Source organism: Lissotriton helveticus, chromosome 4_2 (assembly GCF_964261635.1).
Source record: "Lissotriton helveticus chromosome 4_2, aLisHel1.1, whole genome shotgun sequence".
In the NCBI taxonomy this organism is placed as follows: Eukaryota; Metazoa; Chordata; class Amphibia; order Caudata; family Salamandridae; genus Lissotriton; species Lissotriton helveticus.
This window is the reverse complement of record NC_136064.1, coordinates 63670764-63685501: the sequence shown is the minus strand read 5'-3', so window position 1 is coordinate 63685501 and position 14738 is coordinate 63670764. Positions and strand designations below refer to the sequence as shown.

The window sequence follows — 14738 nt, the reverse complement described above, 5'->3', positions numbered from 1 at the left end:
CACCCAGTAGCATGATCTCCGACTTCTCTCCATTGAGTTTGAGGCGGGAGTCACACATCCATTTAGATATGATCTGAAGGCAGGAGACCAGGTTCTCCATGCACTGTGTTGATTGGTTAATGGCGACGACTAGTTGGGTGTCGTCGGCGTACATGACCACCTTTATACCAAAAGGTGAAACAATGTCGTCTAGTTGGGCCATATAAACGTTAAAAAGTGTGGGGCTCAGAGATCCCTGGGGGACCCCACACTGAAGGGGGAGTGCTTTAGAGTGGTCGTAACTGTCGGCCACCTCAAAGGTCCTGTGTTCCAAGAACGATTTAAGCCAGGCCAGGGCGGTACCAGTGACTCCTGCCTTGTTGAGACGGTGGATGAGGATGGTGTGGTCCACCGTATCGAATGCGGCGCTCAGGTCCAGGAGGATCACTGCCACTGATCCCCCTGCGTCCAAGATGGATCTCGCTTCTTGGATTACGGCCAGGAGGGCGGTGTCGGTGCCCTGCCCTGGTCTGAACCCTGTCTGTGAGTGGCGGAGGAGATTGTTAGACTCCAGGAAAGTGGAGAGTTGTTGATTCACGATCTTTTCAGCACTTCAGCGTCAGATTTTAAATAATATTGCACAGATGTGAACATAGAACCAAAATGTACGCACGTGTAATGTAAAAGCCAACTCTATTACCCACTGTTCACCATGGCATCTTTGCGTGTGTTCTTTACTTGAGTGTAACCTGGACCCCACACCCATCAAGTTATTTTCAAAATTTCCTGTTTGAGATGCTTCTGCTACACTAACTATATGCTCCTTTAACCTGGTCCCGCTACATCAGAGACCTAAAATAAAAATACCCTGTCCCCCATCTTGAGCTGTGTACACGGTGTGGATGTGTGTGTGTTAGAAATGGGATTTTTGGCAGGCTAGGGCAATTGCCAAAGCCAGGCAGAAATCACCACTCTAGTCAGGATAAGGGAGTTACACTTGTAAAATAAACTTTGCTCACCCCCTTTGTAGCTTGGCACGAGCAGTCAGGCTTATCTTAGAGGCAGTGTGTAAAGCATTTGCACATAACTAACAGTAATACAGTGTAAGCACTACAAAAGGACACCACACCAGTTTAGATATATGTCCAATATTTTTATATACTTGACAAGACCAAAAACGATGAAAATACAGTACTTAAAAATCCACAGTTATCAAAATACGCTTTAAAAACAGTTCCTTAATGTTGATAGCTCCGTCCGGGGCACGATGCAAGCAGCACGTCGTCGTTGCGGAAGCGCTGTCGTCGGCGTCAGATGGTATAGTCTGTAAGACCGGGATCGCGGTGCAAGATGAAGGCTGTGCTCGTCACAGTGCTGGCAGGTCACGGTGCAAGCAGCACGTCGTCGTTGCGGAAGCGCCGTCGTCGGCTGACAAACTGGAGTCGATGGCGCAAGTGTTGGTAGGCCAAGGCTGCCGTGCGGGATGAGGGTGGTGCGTCGTGTAATTGTACGAGTGGTGCCCTCGAACCAGGGTGCAAGCAGCGGCATCGATTTCGGCGTGGAGCGCCGTCGTCGGGGAGGCCAAGGCGTCGTCGGGAAGCGAGGCAATGGGGAGTGTGGTGCTCACAGGTCGCGGTGGAGCAGCGGCTCGGTGGCGGCGTCAGATGGCGGCGTTGGTGAGACCACGGTCGTGGTGCAGCGGTGCCCTCTGTGGTGCCAAGGCGTCGTGAAGCGAGGTGGTGCAGAGTGCGGTACCCACAGGTCGCTGTGCGAGCAGCAGCTCGGTGACGGCATCAGCAGGTGTCGTCGGTGAGGTTGCTTTGCGACAGTGTCCTCTGCGGTGCCGTCAGGACACGGAGTAGGCAGCAGCGTCGTAGACGTCTTCGAGTGGCTTTTCTTCTGTTGCAGCACAAAACACACAGTCCCCAGTGCTGAAGGCAGAAGAGCTTGAAGTCTTTGCTGTTCCTGAGACTTCTTGAACAGGGGGGAAGCTCTACCTCAAGCCCTTGGAGAAACTCACAAAGTAGATTGCAGAAAGTTCAGTCCAGTCCTTTCACTGCCCAAGACAGAAACAGCCCCTGCAGGCAAACACAGCAAAATTACAATGTGTACAAATTGCAAAATAAGGGAACAATACTATAAAAAAGTGCAGCATAATTTGCCTTTACTGGCTACATAATTTAGTGAACCCTGCCACATAATTTGCCCCCCCCACCACCCCACCCCCGCCCGCCGCATAATTCCAGTGGCCCTGCCTACATTCCACAGATCACACATATACAGAAGATTGTTGCACTGCTGAAATATGACTCGTGAGGCATTGTTTCCTGTGTGATCCATCACGTTTCCTGCCCCCGTACATTATGATATCTCTCTCTCAGGGACATTTCTGGAGGACAGTACTAGAATACTGTCGGCTGCTTGGCGATAATGATAGTTCGATTCTTTTAGGATTTTTTTTTCCAAAAGCACAAAAATGTCGTCAACAGATCCGCATCAGAAAAAACCCACTGCTGTTACTTAAATGCGACCAAGAAACGTGAGGAGGATAAGAAATGATGTCATGAGTTTCAGTATCCACATCAAAGCACAGGGCACTGGGCAGCAGCAGCACTCCCCCAGCCCACTGGCATCACAGCTTTTCATCAAAGAACGATGGATTGAACCCAGATCTCTTGACTGGGGTGAGAGTTTAAAAAGTGTCAGCTCTCCGTCCATCATCTTATTGTGTTTAGTATCCACATCAAAGCACAGGGCTCTGGGCTGCAGCCCCACTCCCCCAGCCCACTGGCATCACAGCCTTTCATTATATTAAACAAAACCCTATATTTAGCTGTATAACATTTCAGGCAACTTTGATAGGTAACTTTGGCAACTTAGAGTATGTTTTCATTATTTTAGAGTATCTGGTTATTATTTTTAATTATTAGTATAAATGAGTTTAAGAAGCTGTCTTGTTAGAGAAAGTGTTTTAAGGTATCAGTATGCCTTTGTCTGCCAGACATCCTTTCCTCCAAGTGCAACAGTAGTGAATCCCTTCAGTAGACCTATGCACTGTGGTGCTCTTGTCCCTCCTCTCTGCAAAGAAAGCTGGGGGGCTGGGAGTGGCACCTACAGCATTAAATGCACATGTTTTACCTTCGGGTCCTAGGGAGTTCTGAGACGTATTTCAGCACTGAAGGAAAGGGACCGTGGGAGGCTATAAGGCACCCACCTCTGAGGGGTTCTGTGGAGCATGAACTGCGTTACAAGGTGCTGATCAAAATAACTTGGGATCCCAACTGTTGGTGCAATTTTAGAGGCGTTCATATAAATATTAATTTTGTTTTTTTATGTATTTCAGTGTAATTCGTTGAAATATGTATACTTTAGTATTTGAAAATGGTGTATTTCCACTCTGCCTTTATATTAGTCATCCATTTCAGTGCTACTCCTGGTGTGAGATAGTCGCACTGTCCCTCTTTTGTACCTACCACCCAACAACCTTTCATGGACAATCTGAAGCAAAAAGTGGTTTAAAATAGAAGCTTGCAGTTGTTCATTCACAAAACCAAATGATACAGCTGAGCAGGGTGGTCCCAGGTAGTTTATCTATTGAAGGGTCCTGTACAGTTTATACCTGTCACCTAAGGCTCCTTCACTGTGCCAGGTGGTGTTAACCTTAGATTCAGTACTTTCCAAGAACCGTACTCCGCTGTGATGGTTGAGGAGAACATTGATCATCGAGAGGGTCCAGAAGACCCATACACAGATGAGAGCTGAGCCTGTCTGGACTTTAAAGATCTTCATGAAGAATGTTGCCTAGTCCTTAAGATGGACGAGGAAGCGGCAATGGAGAAGTCTACAGGTCTTTCGGACATTTCAGAAAATTCAATTTAGCTGAGTGATTGACCAAAGGCACGCTAAGGCCCTCATCTTCACCTTGAGTCTCATGAACTTTGCTCCTGTCAATAACTAGTTGGTGCCCTCTCTGGACAGTCAGCCATTGTAAGGAGGCCCTGGACCGGAAGAGTCTCTTAGGCAGGCAGCAGTGCTGAAGATTATTTGACAGGCGACAATAGGGATTGTGATGAGAAAAGTATGGAGCTCCTGTGGAGGATGGTTGTGGAGTACCAACAGAGCCAGGGGTGATGCTTTCAATGGTGCAGCAGGTGCAGTGCACCGTGGCCCACTGAACTCTGATAATTGCTGTATTTGTTTATTCAAATAGTAGCTTGGAGGCCCATTCTCTTCATTGTACTAGGGGCAATGACACATTGGCTACGTTACTGGACCGAGCTGTGTGGATGAGACGAGAATGCGTTTTAATGGCAGAGGACTGGGTAAGAAAAGAGGACTATCAATAAAAACAATAATTAGCATAGCATAGCGGTCAAAGCAGGACATATGGCCTTATTTAGAGTTTGGATGAGGGGACGTCCAGTCCGCCACATGACAAGTGTCATAGGCTATAAAGAACGTGTACTACGGGGTAGGAGACATCCGCTACATTTATGACAAGCATCTTGTCCGTCAGACCCTAAGTAAGGCGTATAGTTGGTATGATGACTTTCGTAGCTTGAATGAGAGATCTGAGTCTGGGCTGGCCCTGACAGTAACAATCGGCGAGCAATGCTCGAGGACAACAAACAGCTGAGTACTGTTCCAGTACAGGGATTAATGTGTTGGATCATACAACATACGCGTTTCATGTGTTGTATGCACGGTAACAGAGCAGAAAGCACAACACTCCATGTAAATGTTTCACAAATGGCAAGTCCAGAAATCATGCCTGAGATGCCCTTGAAAAACAACCAGTGTTGTTGCCAGACTCACTCTTGTCAGATTGCCACTTGTGGTATTTGCTGGCCTCCACTAAACTGTTCTCCTCTGAAGTACCGCTCTGAGGATAACAGGAGTCCTGCCAACAAACCCGCTAGAGAGCAGACAACAATGTGCTCCTGGACATGTGCAGTCTGAGTGCACCAGTGAGCTTAGCAGCCTAGCATCGGTCTAGGGTGACACAGCCGAGTGTGGGACACAGGACCCAAAAACCCAGATTGGGGACGAAGGCGACACAGCAGAGAGTGGGGTTGCGTGCACCACTGTGGACTGTTGGAGGTGTAGGGCTATTCACATTGCAGAGTAGGACATATCATGAAAAAATATCAAGTAGTGTGCAAGGTACCACAGTGTGGGCATAGGGTGATGCTACTAAAGGGGGCTGGGACGCGATCAAGTGTGAGACTGGGGTGACACATCATAGAGTGGTGCAGGGGGTGCCACAGCTTAAGGCGAGGCAGTTTTGCTGTGTACTGGCATGAGACAGGATTACACATCCTAGAACAGTACTGTGGGGAAAGGTACCAGTGTGCGGCTGGGAGATACAACCTAGAGTGGGGTTGCGGTTATCACTGCAGAGTGATGCTGGGAGAAGTACAGGGTAAGATAGGGCTGGTGCCCACTAACCCTGGACTTGGAGTTGGGGTGATGGAGTCTGGAGCTGGTGTGGCATAAGGGGTGCTCGGATTACTAATCCCAGTGTAGAAGGAGGATGGATACACTGTTGAAAGTGGGGTTAGGGGTGACTCGGCTTAGGTTGGCACTGGGGTAACATGGCCTTTAGAGAAGCACAGGGTACACATTCTGGAAATGTACTTCGCTGACGTGTTCTAGAGTGTTGCTAGTCGATGAGCCCAGCGTGAACAGAGCTCAGGGTGATAATGTGGCTACGGCGGTAGAGTTTGAGGCTGCTATGCTCAGAGTTGGGGTTTGGGAGTATATTACTAGAGCAGGATTGCTGTGACTCAGCCTAGACATGGTGCGGATAATGCTACCTTTGGAGGCTTGGGACTTGCTCAGCGTAGAGTTGGGCTTGTGGTAACTAAGCCTAGAGTTGAAGTAGAGTGAATAGACCGCCTAGAGCGGGCAAAGGGATGACAGAGTCTAGAGTGCTGATAGTGTAGCGTGACACTGAGGCGATCTAGGGTTAAGTTGGTACAGACAACATTGGGACACAGAGTACTACATTCAGAAGTGGCAGTAAGAGGTCACTGTGGTGTGGGATTAGTGTTTGTATAATGTGAGTTATGACTAGCGTACGTAGTGTGAAGTGAAGCTTGGGGTTCGGCAGGCAAGATTCAGAGCTACACACCTTTATTGTGTAGACCTGAAATTATGTCCCACAATTTAGATTGGTCATGTTGGTAATGTTGCCTTGGAGGACTCGGGAAAGCAGACCCTGTACATTCAGCCTGGGAGTGGCACAGCACAGGCTTGCGGTGGTGGTTACACAGCAAAGAGTGGGAATGGTTGAGACTTTGTGATATTGCTGAAGAGGTGCAGTCATTGCGGGTTAAGAGTATTATGGAAGACAAAACAGTGGAATAGTAGATTCCACCTGGGATGAAAGGTACCATCTTGTACGCAAAGAACTGGGGGTCCCCGCCTCTTATTTGCAAGTTTGAGATGTTCAACATTTAATACATTCTTAAATCCTTTTCAGAAGGGAATGGTTTTACGTCAGTGCTTTCAGGATAACCATTTAATTATCCATATTTGCAATTGTCTCAAATTTGTAGCAGGAGGAGAAACATTTTCATTCATTTTTCTGCCATTTTGTCTTTGCCAAGACTCTGGTGGTTGTAGTGATGCATAATATTCAAACCCACATATCTTGAACTTTCTGCAATATACTGCACTAAATCTGCCAGAGGACAGCCCTCTGAAATTGAGAGCTTGAAGGCTATTGACTCAGTGCAACATTACATTTAAGTATGCCAAGAATCATGTTTGTGGGAAAGCGAGGAGCAGCAAAGGGTAAAGTTTTGGAGAAGTTGATATCCTGATGGATTGAGTGGCGAAAACCCGCAGTGTGTGGTTCGAAGGCCTGGATAGCAAAGATCTGCAGAACTCCTGGTTTATTATTATTTATCATGCAGGACTTCCACTTGGAGGCATGGACACTTGCAAGGAACACCAGACTCTGCATTTGCAAAGTATCGTCCTTTAAAGGGTCTGGCACTGCAATAACATATATTGTGGCACCGAGTGAAATGGACATTGGGGCAGCATGTGATGGAAGGTTGCCCTTATGAAATGTTTGCAGGGTCAGCATAAATTCCTGAGTCACCCAAGAAGGACTGTTCAGTTCTCAATGTTCTTGTCTTGCAGATCTTCTCCGGCCCACCTGAAGAAACTGGTGTCCCCCGAGTGCCCCCTCCCAGATTGGCGCATCGTACACACGTTCCCATCAGCATCTCCAAGCGTCCGGCCAGGCAACGACCCCCTGTTGTCAGGTACTCCGTGAATGAGAATGAAGGTAGGTCCCGACTTAAGAGGTTGCGTTCTGGCGTGGCAGTGGGTGGGTGAGATTTGAGTAAGAAGCCAACTGGTTTAGTTGCTTGCGTTATGTCAAAGAGATCTGGCCTCCAATTTTGCTTTGCAGTTATGGGCAGATGTGTACTTTCCCATGCCACAAATTCTAAATATATGTAATGTATATATTTATGTTTATAATGTGTGAATGAATGTGCTATCTAGAAGTATCCCAATGAGGTGTCTGCCTTTTGACCTTATCACAGCGTGGTTTCAGTAGTTTTGTTTCTCCCAGACTAGACCCACTGAATTAAACAGAACCACAGCTCCCATTATGAGTGGCCTCATAATTCCGATGGGGCCAGTAAGAGCATTATGCCTGGGCGGTAAATTCCATTCCGTTTGCGGAATTTGGGTAATTTCACGTTCCACGGAGAACGCAAAATTGCCCAAAATTCTGCGTTCCGCGACTTCGCAACATTTTTTGCTTGTTCGCGTTCTCAAAATGCGTGTTCGCAAGATATTTCCCCCGAGCACGCAAACAGCGATTGCGAATAGGAAAAAAGCATCGTGAACAAGCAATTCTGCGTGTTCGCAGAATTTCTGCGTGTTCGCGGAGATTTTTTTACTGTTTCGCGGAGATTTGCGTAATACGATTAGAAATTTCCGCCCACCCCTAAAGAGCATCGGGATTACAGGATCCCTATGAGCGCGTTGGATCTGTTTAGTTTCACTGGGTGAATGTGGCTGCTAAAAGCAGCTGAAATGTCTGGGTAAAAAGGAGGAATTACCAGGGGAATCAGATCGGAATTATTGATTTTCTTTATAAGTCCTCATTTCTCAGTGGAGCCACAGAATTTCACCTTAATCCTGGATAATTGTGCCTCCTGGTGTTCCCAGTAGGGCTAGTATTTCTAACTCTGGGTTGTAAGGTCACATTTAGTGGGACTTAATATGGGCCACTCATAATGAGGGGTTTTGTGTTTGAGATGTCAGTGGTGCAATTAAATCTTCTCTGTAAGTGCTGTACTGATAACTGCAAATAGGTGCATGCTGAGGATCCGCAACGTGGGATATAGTGGTTCTCAAAACCCCAAAATAAAATAAACCTAAAAAAACTTTTAAAATGGAATGATTTAGCGACCTTGCTCCCTTTTCTAACTACAAAAGAAATTGTGCTTCATGCTTAAATCAATAGCATCACTAATCCGTGTAATGCAGGTGACCCTACGTTATGCCTTGAACAATTTTATGCATTTGAAAAAGTTACCTTTTTAAATAGGGTAAGTCTTATGTTTGTAAATCAGTTAATATTCCATTGTTCCGACAGATCTTGAAATTTCGCTTTCATTTTTATTTTGTATCACCTGCCCAAAATACCACAAACATTACTAATGTTACTTCTCTCTCACACCTTTTCACAACCAAGCTGATCTCCAGGTGTTGCTGAATTGACAACCATTCGATAATTTATGATTTCTGGATGCTTACGTTGGAGGACCCCGTTCCATGGGTGCTCCTACACAGCCTTATCTACGCTTCCCATCCGGAGGACGGTGGTGGCTCCACATTGAGTTCACAATGCTTTGCAGCGATTCTCTTTTGCTTTTTCTTGACATCTTCTCATTCTCCAATAGAGCAGCTCCTCTTTCTGACTGCGCTAGTTACATGTCTACACCTGTGCTTAGGGTGACGACAGCCTCCTCTCTGATTGCCTCTGCCTCAGCCATACGCTATCGGGGAAGGCCTTGTTTCACAGGAAGATTTTGTAGTTAGGATAATCTGACACCATTGTGCTCCTCCACCCAGATGATGTATCATCTCAGACATGGATCTCTGCCCAAAAATAATGGACCTAAAAATCAAGGGTCTCAACCATGTGCTTCAAAAAAGGAAACCCCTTGACTAGTGTTACAGACTCAAGGGGGGTATTATGTTTCTTCAAGAAACAAACATTGGTTCTTCCAAAGGGCTGCTGTTAAGGGGAGGGGGGAGGGTGTGATGATGACTTCATTTGTTCAGGGGAAACTTAGAAACGAAACAGCATCATCAAATAAATTTATAAGCGATCAGACCCTTTGGGAATTATGTCACAGGTGGACATTGGAGGCAGGTGGTAGTTTAGTAGACTTCAGAGTGATAACCTAGACATCTACAACACAGATATTTATGCACCAAACTTGGATTCTCCACAGTTTTGGGCCTTTCTCAAGAAAAAACTAGCAGCCCCCACATAATGCCAATATCATCTTCAGAGGAGGTCTTAATCTCCTGATTGATGCCGTAATTGACAGGAAATCAAAATGTAAATATCCCTACTAGAAAACCCTCAAATGAATGTACAGCCTGTGCAATACACACACGTTGGAAGATGTTTGGAGTGTTCATTATCCTCCACCAAAGTTATTCACGTATCGATTATCTCCTCATTGACGGTTCCTATTTATATAAAATCTCATCTTCATCAATCCAGCCAATCATTATCTCTGACCACACATATATGTCGGTGGTCATGAAGGTTGGTCTTAGAAAATGGTGGTGTATGAAGCTGGAACTATTAGAAACATAAACAGATTTAAGGAGGCTAAGAGAGGCAGTCCACCTGTTCCTTAAGGACAACATGAACATTTGGAGTTTTCCTGTCAATATGTGGGACGCATGCAAGGCCATGTTACGTGACATTAAGATCAACCATTGTCAGTTAATAAAAATCTTGATTTTCTGGCCAAACAAATTAAATTATTTGAATCTAAATATTGGGAAGCTAAAAACATAATTTACCTTAAAAACGTTAGATATCTGAAATAAAAATACAATAAAATATTAAGTAAAGGGAAGCATGCATGGGGCCAGGAATTAAAAGTAATAAAAAAACTTTGCAATTTAAATAAAGCAGGGAAAATGGCAGCAGCCTACTTAAACTGTAAAAAGAGGCCTCTAGTCTCTGCCATCAAAGACATAGTAGGCACCCTACACTTGATTAGCAAACTAATTGCAAACTCTTTCAAAGACAACCATATGCCAACCATATGCAACAAACAACTAAACCACATTAGAAAAGGACTTGGCTTTCCTTAAGAAAATCAAGGTTAACACTCTCTTAGCTGGGGAGAAGGATTTGCTTATCAAACCTATTTAAAGAACCAAAATGTTAACTGCAATGGCAGCAATACCCAGAGGCAAAGCCTCCGGCTCAGATGGATCTACAATGGCTTTTTACAAATCATAGATCACAGACGCAATCATTTCAGTACTAGATTTGCTAATACAGCACTTAAGAGTCGGTAACGCTTGTCTGGTCCTGTGGTAGAAACTACTATAGAGGTAATTCCTAAAAAGGGCAAAGATCATACACTACCGAAAAAATGTAGAACATTAATAAACGTGGTGGCCAAAATCTTTGCAGAAATCCTTGCATGGACGTATGAGAAAGTCATCACCCAATTTATTCATCCATCACACTTAATCTTTGTCAAAAGGAGAATTGTGAGTGATAACAATCAAATATTTTGTCACATGATTGAAAAGGCTCATGCAATCTCCTCTCCGGTAATGGCCACAGCCTTAGATGTAGAAAAGGACTTTGACAAAATCTCTTGGTCTTAATCTGAATGTCACACTCCAGCACTTCGCTCATGAGGACCTGGTCATAAGAATGGCGATGGCACTCTATGCTTGCTGAATAACAAGGATAAGAACTAAAGGAATTCTGTCTGATACTTTTCACCTATGTCAAGCCACCCTCCTTGGGTGTCCCCTTTCAAATCAATTATTTCTTTTAGCCATGGACCTATTCCTACAATGCATCAATATCCATCCAGATATTGCCAGCATTTACTTCAAACCATACACTCTCAAAACATCTACATATACGCAGATGACGTTGGTTTTTCCAGCTAGTGCGAATAAATGTATCCAATCTCCCTAGATATTATCCAAGATTATTTGGAGGCCTCAGGTTACTGTTTCAACAGAGATAAAATAGAGGTTCTTCCTCTCAACATGTTATACCTCCCAGACTTCCTGAGAGGCAGGTTTGCAGTGGAATCTCAAATGAATTAAATATCCTGGCCATTGTTTCCAAAACGGTGGGGTGAGTCGATGTTTGGTGGGCCGGTGAAGTCCGATCAATAAAAGAAGATGCCTTTAAATGCTGTGTTTATCTTGTCGCATTTGCAGTGTTTCAATGGCAGAGGTCAAATGTCACACTGTCTTATGACAAGCTGCTACTTATTCTTTTAACATGGAATTCGTGTTTAGTTTTCTTTCTCTAACTGCATAGTGAGAGAAGTTTTTAAAGTGAATTATGTGACAGTCTTAGGGTGGTGTTTTTTTTTATACAAGAGACGGAATGTAAATACCAGTAAATTAACTGTATGCATTCAACAGATAGAAAAGCAGAAACGAAGTACATCTTTTTTGTAATTCTGAAGTGTGCTCAAAACAGATATTTTGATTGGATCAAAACAAATAAAGACACTTTACTTGTGATGCACAAATCCTAAATATTCACTGAAACCTGATTTCCACACATTTTCAATTATGTGCATTACAGTTAAGAGTACAGCATGCTATAAAGCTTAATCAGAAAAACTGTATCTCTGTGCAAAGTTAGTGACTATTTCAATGAAAAATGTGCTTTCTGTTAATGAGCTACCACATAATGCTTTAGCTAGATTAAAATATTAGTCCTCCTCATCTCCATTAAATGTAGATGGGTTGCGAACGTTTGATATAGAAAGTGGGCAGTGGTTCTAAAAAGTTTAGGAGCCACAGATCTAAGCAATTGATTCTCCAAAGATCTAACTGAGTCGGCGAGACTTAATGAAAAAATCCTAGCTAGAATCAAAAACCTGTTGGAGTCCTGGCCTCCCAATTTTATATCTTGGTGCGGGAGATTCGAAACATGAAAAATTATCACAGCAATTGTGAATTTTCTTTCTAACATGCAGCAGATCAGAATCTTTTCAAATTTTCTTCCCACTGTGGAAAATGTGTTCCTCCTTTCTCTGGAATGGGAATTGAGCAAGATGCTTATTGAATAGCTCAATTTAGAATGTATATGGTCAGACTGTAAGTACCCAACATGTAGAACTACCAGTCAGCTTTCCTAGGAAAATACAGATCTCTATGGTTTGCCGAAATCCCAACTATCCACCCCACCTGACTGGTTATCGAGAAGAATTGAAAATCCCCACTTCACATCATCACCACTCTTACAATGAAACTCATCAGGGTAGCTCGCTGCAGCCACTTCCTGCTTGACACGACTGCTGCTTGACTCGACTAGACAAAATATTGTTATCCCATCAAAAAAATCAAACTTGCAAGCTATTTGGCACAATTATAGAATTAAAATGTATAATAAAACCGTCCTGTTGTCCGTCTGAGAGTTGAAGAGAAATCTCTCTCTGTTACGTAACTCCAAGCCAAATACTCACTCCCCAACATAAAGTCTTTTACAACTTTCTGCAATTAAAAACCAGACTAACCAAACAAGACTGGTTAACAATACCTGAATTACCCATACTTCCCAATAAACTAAACCAAACCGGACACTTCGCTCAAAAATCCTTTAAGTTATTAATTCAACTAATATTCCTAAATCTATTCCCATGCAGCACAAGTGGAACAAGTACTCCATTTGTTAAATAGAGCTCCCTTACTGTATGAAGACTGGTCAGCCCTCTGTGATAATACCTGCACACAAGATAATAATTCCAACTCCTTCCCAATGCAAACTCTTTTCTCTTCACAAGCGTGTGGGAAATCTGCTAAACTCATGAAACTGGGACTCACATCATCAAGACACATGTTGAAATTGTGGTGATAAATGAAGTAACTTTGAACGCGTGTTCTTTTCCTGTAAACTTGTATGTCCATTCTGGCATTCTATCAACGATATCTCCAGAACATACTCAACAAACAAATACCCATTGTCACAACATTGCTTGGTGTTCACACGGTTCTCCAGAAACCAAAATTACAAGTGCCAGTCCTTTCGCTAACAAATCTCATGCTGGTGATTGCTAATAAACTCTATGTCCATGAATAGAAATCCCATGAATTTGATATTCATCCACAGTTGGTGGGTTTGGCTCACATACCTAAGAGGTACCGAAAGACCCCCGCTCTCAATTCAAGGCTTCTCGAGCATGGAGCACATATCCTGGACAAGTATCTTCTAAAGTGCAATCACCTTTGATCACTGGACAGTGTCACTCCCAAAGCTACCCTCATACAATTGCCAACATGCAACATAGAGCTACGAAGCCTTTTTCCAGATAGCATTCAATTTCCATCACACACTCCCTGTTACCCTGCTCTGTCTATTTCTCTTCCTCTGTCATGCTCCGTCTCTTGCCCCACTCCTCTATAATTTTCTTACAAATTCCTTTTCTTGTGCTGTTCGCACACTTTTAACTCCATCATCAATGAGTTAAAAAAAAAAAGGTCAGACCTTGTTTCTTCCACCCAGCACTGGATCTTATTCTTACTCCTCTAAAGTTGATCAATTGAATTATTTCTTGCATCCAAACAGTTGTGATTAGTGATGACAGACGTTCTGTTCTTATACCCACTCCAACTTCTTTATTTTGTTTTCCCCTGTAGTTCTTTTTTGTGTTTTCTTTATATTCGAATTAAAACATAATAAAATAGTTTTGAAATAAAAAATACAAAAAATGAACAGTTCAAGAAATCAAAACCATCTTGTTGTCCCGGAACAGGGCATCACCAGTACATCAAAGGTACCAACACTTGCAATATTAGGACAAAGTGGAAGTACGTTTTTCTGATCGAGTGGTGGCAGGATTCCCTTGGCACCTGTCCCACTCCTGCCTCTCATGGGAAAAATCTTGGAGTCGTTATTGATGATTCCCTCTCTATGACCCTGCAGGTCTCAAGGACGGTGTCTACCTGTTTCGGGCTTATACTTATTATTAGGAAAATATCCCAGTTTCGTCTCTTGAAGCCCGAAAAAAGGTGGTTGTGGCCCTAATCCTAGCCATATTAGACTACTGTATCGCCCTCTATTTGGGCATAAACAAAGGCCAGCTTCATCGCTTGCAGCTGGTTCAAAACGCAGCTGCAAGGTTGGTTCTGAATCTCCTGAAGTATCACTCGGCTTCATCATCCCTCAGCCTGCTGCACTGGCTTTCGGTGGACCGTAGAGTTCTATTCAAGACCCTCTGCCTCACTCACAACGCTTTTTATGGCGAGGGCCCTTCTGGCCTAAACAGCATCAAAAGATATATGCCCTCAAGGAACCTTAGGTCAGCAAATCGTAATCTTCTCGTGGTCCCGAGGTTCAAAAGATCGAGGTGGGGGGGGGGGGGGGGGGGGGGGGGAGAGCTTTCTCGTTGACTGCTGCCAAGGTGTGGAACTCTCTCCTGGTCTCCCTCTCGGGGAAACAAGAACACTCTGTTTTTCGTAAGTCCCTGAAGACTTGGTTGTTTTCCTAA

The 14738-nt window shown here is 44.1% G+C and overlaps 1 protein-coding gene across 3 annotated transcripts in view; it reads left to right on the top strand.

Moving 5' to 3' along the window:
• OPHN1 (oligophrenin 1) overlaps window positions 1-14738 on the top strand; it is a 683898-nt gene that overhangs the window by 573837 nt on the left and 95323 nt on the right. For all 3 annotated transcript variants that reach the window (XM_078640140.1, XM_078640141.1, XM_078640142.1), the window contains exon 19: window positions 7132-7279. In XM_078640140.1, the coding sequence (XP_078496266.1) occupies window positions 7132-7279 (148 nt within the window). The remainder of the gene's footprint in view (window positions 1-7131; window positions 7280-14738) is intronic.